The following is a 7,398-nucleotide window of genomic DNA, read 5'->3' on the forward strand; positions in this document are numbered from 1 at the left end:
CTGGATATCCTCCCACCCCCCTGGGCAGGACAGAGCCCCCTAGTGCCCGAGTACCCACCCCCAGGGTGGAAAGCGGCTCCTTAGTGCCCAGGTACCCATCCGCCCCATTCCCAGGGGCAGGACATGGATCCCTAGTGCCCAGATATACTCCCGCCCCACCCTCGGGACACGATGCGCCCCCTAGTGCCTGAGTACCCGCACCCGGGGCAGGACACGGACCCCTCGCTCCTGCCCAGGTACCCACCGCCGGCCCGGGGCAGGAGCCGCAGCACGCGACCCCTAGCGGCCGGCTGTGAGCCGCTGCCTGCCGGGCCGGGCCGGGGCGGGGCGGACAATGCCGGGGACACGTGGGCGCTGCGGGGGCGGGGGGTGGCTGCTTAGTCCGCGGCGGCGGGGCTGCAGGCTCAGCCATGCCGGGCTCGCTGAAGGAGCAGACGGCGCTGCTGCTGGGCGATTACTTCCAGCACCGCCTGGGGGGCCCGGCGCTGCCGCCGCCCAGCCCCGCGGCCGAGACGCTGCGGCGGGCGGCCAGCGAGCTGGAGAGCCGGGAGCGGCCCTTCTTCCGCGCCTGCCGCCCGCTGGCCCTGGACGAGCGCCGGGAGCCGGCGGCGCTGCTGAGCCGGGTGGCGGAGCAGCTGGAGGCGGAGGGCGGCCTGAACTGGGGCCGAGTGCTGGCGCTGGTGGTGTTCGCGGGGAGCCTGGCGGCGGCGCTGGCCGAGCAGGGCAGCCGGGAGGAGGCGGGCCGCTTGGCCGAGGTGCTGGCCTCCTACCTGGCCGAGGAGAAGCGCGAGTGGCTGGAGGCGCACGGCGGCTGGGTAAGCCGGGGCCGGGCCGGTTTGGAGGGGGGACAGCGGCCGGGCTGGGGACCGTGTGGCCCATCGTGGCAGAGCTCCCGGGGCCGCGTGGTCCCGCCCTGGCGAGGGGGCTGCCGCCTGCTGGGGGAGGCTCCGACCTGAGCCGCGTACTAACCATCGAAACCCTCCCATTCCGCTGCTAGCAGGCTCGCCGGGCTCCGCCTGCCCCCGCCTGGGCGGTGCTGACTGCCCGCTGGAGAGAGCCCCTCTGGGGACCGGCCCCTTCCCCAGCGTAGCGCGCTCAGCTCCGCTCCAAGGGCCTTCCCGGGGGTAGCAGCTGCCCCCCGCGCACTGGGGTACAGCGGGAGCGTGACTCAGTCTGCACGCACGGCTGGGGATTCTTCCCATATATGGGAGCTGTGCTGTCCTAGGCCCTGGGGAGGATGCTGTGGCCTGGCGCTTCCCTGACCCGGTGTGATTCTTCCTCCCCGCTCTCTGGAATCCTAGACCCATACGGTTAGAAGGGACTGCAAGCGTCCTCTTGTGTCACCCGCTGCCAAGATGTAGGATTTGTTGTGTTTAAACCATCCCCAAGTGAAAGAGCTTCCCTGATCTCCCTAGGCAGTCCATTTACCAAACCACCTCTCCCCACCTTGGGAGGGGGTGCCTTTGTTACTGATAGTCGGACATATTGTAGTCTAGGGGCCTGCTGGCTTCACATGCCAGGCTATGCTTGGTTTCAAACAATTTTATCCAAACTAGACCTTGTCTACACTTGGGGGGGGGGGGGGGAGACACGTCCTAGCACAGCTCTATTTAACGCAGACAGAATCCAGGATTTTCAGTCATGTGGGACAACTGATGTCATGTAGTGCTCTGACAAACCAGTGTTTGTGTCACTCAGATAAATTAAACACCCATTGCAAGAAAGGACACTAGAGACAACACTGCACTACCTTGTACACACTCAAACATAATTGTTATTTATCCATAGTGGATGCTCTAATGTAGATGAGAAATTGGTAACACTAAAGTTCTTTCTGTGTCGCAGTGCTACTGCTGCTTGCATCAATGGAGAATTACAGCTTCCAAGCTTTTTAATATAGATGCAGTGTTTGCTAGAATGAGTGTTGAATGCTACAGACCCATTTCTATCCAGCAGAACCAGATTTCTGACACTAATTTTAAAATGCTGAAGTGTGTCTTGTCAATGTGGCTATGCATTATAGTGTAGAGATCGCCACAGTGACTTATAAACTGGGATATTTAGATAACTTGTGACTGTCTAATCTCATAACTTAATTCACTTCTGCAAACTGGGAGGGTGGAGTGTAAAACTTCACTAACTAAATTCTTAGTCTCCTGTTTCTTTGTATGGTATTCTCTGTAGTGTACACTCTGCGGGTGAGGGGGGGGGGCGGGCAAACTGAAGTTGTATCTTGGCCAGCTGTGATGAAGCATTAAACAGATTCAAGTGTTGCCCAGTGGACTTGTTAGCCCTGGGAGTTGCATGTAGAAAAGATTTTGATATCTTTCCTACCCTGTTGTCTTAACAGTGAAGTTGAAGCACCATTGAAGTTGGTGGCTGGAATAGGCTTGCACTCTATAAACAATGGGATGTATGACAAGCGTTTGGTGAAAAAAGTATTGGGGCTTTTTATCTCAATATGAGATGGCTTGTAGAAATGAGACTCTGTTTATCACTATAGCAGGACTTAATGGAGACCCTGGATCATAGTCACTGCTCAGGCTCTGCCTGTTTCCACCAGTAGAGATTAGATGTTGGAACCCTAATAGCAGGATTGCAGCTGCACAAACTGCCTGCTCTAATCCAGTTGGAGAGGAGTCGGACATATTTAGTATACTCAAGATGTCTTATTTCAGGCAATTCCGTGGAGGAAGTGTTACCAAAAGGTGGTCACACACAGTAGCAACACTTCATAATTATAGCTAAATGTGGAAAGATATATCTAAATTTGTACAAACATTGCAGTCTGAAACCCAGTCAGACTGCAGAACTAGGTTGGAATAGGGATTAGTTCATATATATGTGTGTGTGTGTGTGGTTTTTTTAACCTAGGTTAGTTCCTTGTTGCAAAACATTTTGCAACAAAATATAAATCTGCTACTTTTTTAATACAAGTCTGACACTGAGACAAAATCCTGGTAGAGGGGATATAACAGGTGTTCTGTTTCTTACACAAATTAAACTGGACGTGTTTCAAAATAGAACACCCAATGAAATTAAAAGGTAACAGGAAGCAATCTTGTGGAAGTCCATTGCCATGGAGTTGAACTTTGTAGGATTCAAAAATTGAATGCTTCATTTGATAAGAACATCCACTCCTACATTAGATAAGACCTGTATTAAAAAGGCTGCACACCCTCGTGCTTCAAGACATAATTCAGCCACTAAATGATAGGGAAATTTTACTTCCTCTCCTCATTGGACTTTAATATTAATGTGACCACCATATATGGGTATATCTTCACAGCAGAGTTTGCCTGGGCTCTTTCTTGAGTGTTGGCCTCAACCCTCTCCAATCTGCACACAGACCTCTCACCTGAATTTAGTTGTGCTTTCAATCTGGGCTAGCTGCTGTAGTTGGGGGGTGTGGGTTAGAGACCAGATCTGCTGTTTGGGCTGGTAACCAACCCACTTTGCAGTTACAACACAGCCCAAGTGCTGATCGTTTCAGTTCCTTCCTACAATTCCTCCATGTGCCCAGGACAGACAAGTTCTCTCACAGTTCATTGGGAAAGAATCAGAGGAGCTCTGCCTACTGCAGCACAAAGAACCATGAGATATGCCCCCAGAATTCCTAGCAACAGACCTAGGGGCATGCAGCTAGGGTGACCAGATAGCAAGGGTAAAAAATCGGGACAGGAGGTGGGGGGGGGGGGTTAACAGGAATCTATATAAGAGAGACCCAAAAATCAGGACTGTCCCTATAAAATCAGGACAGCTGGTCACCCTAAGTGCAGCACCAGTGTCAACCCAGGAACTTGGTACCACTTTGTAGTACAGGTACTCAACACCCAAGCAAACTCTGCAGTGAAGACATAGGTTGAAAATCCTTATAGGTTTTCTTTGAAGCATCTGATACTGGCTATTGTCAGACTGGATATGGGACTAGATTTTCTGCTGATACAATGCATAATCAACTTCAAAAGAGTGCCATAATACTAGAGGTGGAATAATTCATAGAAATCTGCGTTCAGATCTCCACTTTCAAATAAACCTAAGAGGGGAACATCTGTTTTTTCCAGGCAGAGTCTGTTGAAGTCTGATTATATAGTGAATGAAAGAATTTGGGCAAGGGTTCCAAGAACATGTCATTTATTAGTCTCTCTGAATGTTAAGCAATCAACAAGTAACATTTCAAAGCTGCAATGTAGCTTTAAGTTATTTGTTTCTGTTAATATGCAAATAAGCTTATGTGCACTGTGAAGTACTCAAATGCTATGCCCTTCTTTCAATTAAGAGAAGACCCTATGTTTGCCTGAACTTGTGTTTTAGCAGATACCGTAACCAACAAGTAACATACTGAGGATATGAGGGATGTGAAATATGCTAGATGTACTTTATAGAAGTGTCCTGACATGCTATTGGGCTAGCCTTGTTTAAAGCTCTCAAATCAGTCTAAGCAAACACATTTACAGTTAAGTCAATGAAAATCTTACCATTGACTTTGCTGGGCCAAGGATTTGGCCCTAAGCTTAACTGAAAATTTAAAGTACAGATGTCGACCAGATTATTGTATTAAGTTCAGCAACACACTTCAAAGTAGGAACACCAAATATTTATAGTCCAGAACTGACATGCAAGTTTTGAATTTCATTTGTATATCAAGTCACCACTAAGCTATATGCTTGATTCCTTTGATGTACCCAGTGTTCCCCACTTGCTTCCAAAACTGTCATTGCATTAATGAGGCTCTCTGAATAAATTATAATGATAAAAAGATCTGACCAATTATATACCCAAAGTCATTGTAAATGACTCAAAGCAGAGTTTTCTATTGTACTTGGAATACACATCTGGAGAACAGTCAAAATGATTGTTTAAAATGTCTGAAATTGAATTTCTCTGCATTTCAGAACTAAATGCTAGGTATTCCACAATCTCTTAAACATCATTTTAAATAGTACTGATCATTTGATGCTGGTACTCAAACTTTTCTAAGAGCCTTTGGCTTCATTACTTTGGTTTTTTGGGAAAGTTAGGGGTGTGTGTGGTTTGTTTGTTTGTTTTTTGTTTGGGTTTTTTAAGTGATCACTTGCTCACCTGAATGCTAATTGAAATATGGCTGTTGGCTAAAATGTAAACTATCATTTACCAAAAAATGCATTAACTGTTTGCACAAATTAAAGTGTAAAGAACAAAGTTCCGGAAGAAATTAAGAGCATAACTTGTTTACATAGATATCTGCCAAACAGAGTTCAAACATGACCATCTGGTGTTGTATTACTGCCACTCTTGATTATCATGAATAAAGATCTGGAAGAGCAGCTGCCAGCTTCATTCTGTCATAGGTCAACTCTGAATTGAGTTACTTGCAGACTTTCCAAGTAGCATGTGTAATCAGAATCATGCATGGAACTGGGAGAAGGGGCCGCCTTAAGACTTCTATCTCAAGTGGAAATTTCCATGCACTGTTTCAAATATTCTCCCAGAATTGAAAGAAGGAAAAAAAACAACCACCTCTATTCAGAGACTGGCATTTTAAAAAAAAAAAAAAAAGCAAAAATAGGCTCGTGATGTACTAAATGTCTCCGTCTAGGAAGATGGTGGTTGCACTGCAAACCATGTACTGTGTACCAATATCTGTCTTCTAAATATCTGTATGGTATTCAAAGTAGTGAACAACTGAAATAACAAAGCATGGTTGTCTTTACCCCAAGTAGACTCAAATTCTCACTTTCTTTTGCTTTTCTAGGATGGCTTCTGTCATTTCTTCAATGGACATGGCTCTCAACCAACTGACCAGAACAGTACCATAAGCAGTGCTATCATGGCAGCAGCAGGGTTTGGACTAGCAGGATTAGCTGTTCTCTTGGCTGTACGATAGGCTGATCCAGTGGATCTTGCAATGGAAAGTACTCTACAAACTGCCAATTTACCAATTAGATTTCAGTCTATTTTCTATAGGATTGACTCTTTAAGAAGATAGAATTATATATTTTTAAACTGGCTTGGAGAATTGTCATCTTACCACATCCTTGGCTATAAATTGCTTTACTTGCTACCCAGTAACAGCACAAATGAAAATGTGTACCGAAACCACCATTTGTGCGTGCACCCATTGCTTATCAGCTCTGACCATCCTCTGGACCTCTTTCTTTGAAAGATGTAATCTAAATATTGCCATAGTTCATTCATGTACTGTAACTTCAGAGTATTCAATGTTATGCTAGAATAAGCAGTGGCAGTCTTGCAACCAAACCCTTTGTTCAAGGTATTTTGTTTAAATGGGAGTAACTTTAGAACACAACTTCAGCTATGCTGTAAGGTGAGCTAACACTAACTGTAACGTAACATGGTTTATCACTCCAAATGTGATGCACTGCACATAATACTGAGAGGCAATTCATTGGTTAGTCTAGAGCAATGAGTACCTATGTTGTAAAGAACATTATGGCTTCATATTAAGGAAATATGACTAAGAATAGTATGCAGCTACACTACAAATAGGTGAGGACTGATATAAAAGCAGAAATGGCTGCAAAATCTGTTCTTACTGAAAGGAATTTAACTATTAAACTTTAATTGGTATATTTGGAAATCCAGTGAAGGCTGGAATTTCTCTGGATTTCCCTGTCAAACCAGAATTTCCATATATCTTAATATATTTTTGAAGTATTTATCATTGTATAATACTTGTAGCCATGACGTCTTTATTTTTGTTTGAAATTTCATTTTGAATACAGGTTCTCATGATCTCTCTAGTGTATATCAACCATTGTCTCCTTGAGCTAACAGTGTTAGTCTGTTTTCAACAAGCTGTGTATGTCTTTCTACTGTTTCTAGTAGCTTTTAACTTTCCTGGGTTACTTGTAGCTTGTACAATTTTACTGTGGTGACTTAATGTGGTGAATAAATGCTATTAAGTATTTTTATTTTAAAGAGTTAAATCTTCCTGGATTTATTCAGATGACTGGCCATACCTGTTTGAAACATGAACATTAACCGTTTACCTGGATGCATAAACTTACCTCTACCTTTTTTGAATTTTGACAGCAAACAAAAGGGAGCTTGTGGCTTTACAGCAATGTGCATAATCTCCTAACAGTTCTATCTGTAACCACTTCCTGCAGCTCGGTTTAGTGAAGGGCCCATAAGGAACCCCCCACCCCCATCTCTACAGACTAATATTTTTACAAATAGTGTCTTAGGAAATAATTCCGTGACTGACTACGCAGGTGGAAGGATTCAGAAAAACAGTGATTAAAAGTATTCTTCAGTACTGGCCTGCATTGCAACGAGCATTTGTATCCTCCAGAATCCAGTGCTAGGAGGGTAGAGCTCAATTAAGAACAGAAAATGAAAAGCATGAAGTAGTGCTGGTAAGTCTTGCATGGAGGTAGCAGTTTATCATTATTA

The 7,398-nt window shown here is 45.3% G+C and overlaps 1 protein-coding gene across 1 annotated transcript; it reads left to right on the forward strand.

Annotated features, from left to right (window-relative positions):
* The first annotated feature begins 397 nt into the window (after window positions 1-397).
* On the forward strand, window positions 398-6,929 carry BCL2L10 (BCL2 like 10). The gene is made up of 2 exons (XM_024199720.2): window positions 398-815; window positions 5,735-6,929. Exons 1-2 carry the CDS (start codon window positions 411-413, stop codon window positions 5,864-5,866), a joined length of 537 nt encoding a protein of 178 aa, XP_024055488.1. The 5' UTR covers window positions 398-410; the 3' UTR covers window positions 5,867-6,929.
* Window positions 6,930-7,398: the final 469 nt, after the last annotated feature.

The sequence above is a fragment of the Terrapene carolina genome, unplaced genomic scaffold (assembly GCF_002925995.2).
Source record: "Terrapene carolina triunguis isolate 2854851 unplaced genomic scaffold, T_m_triunguis-2.0 Scaffold67, whole genome shotgun sequence".
Lineage (NCBI taxonomy): Eukaryota > Metazoa > Chordata > Testudines > Emydidae > Terrapene > Terrapene triunguis.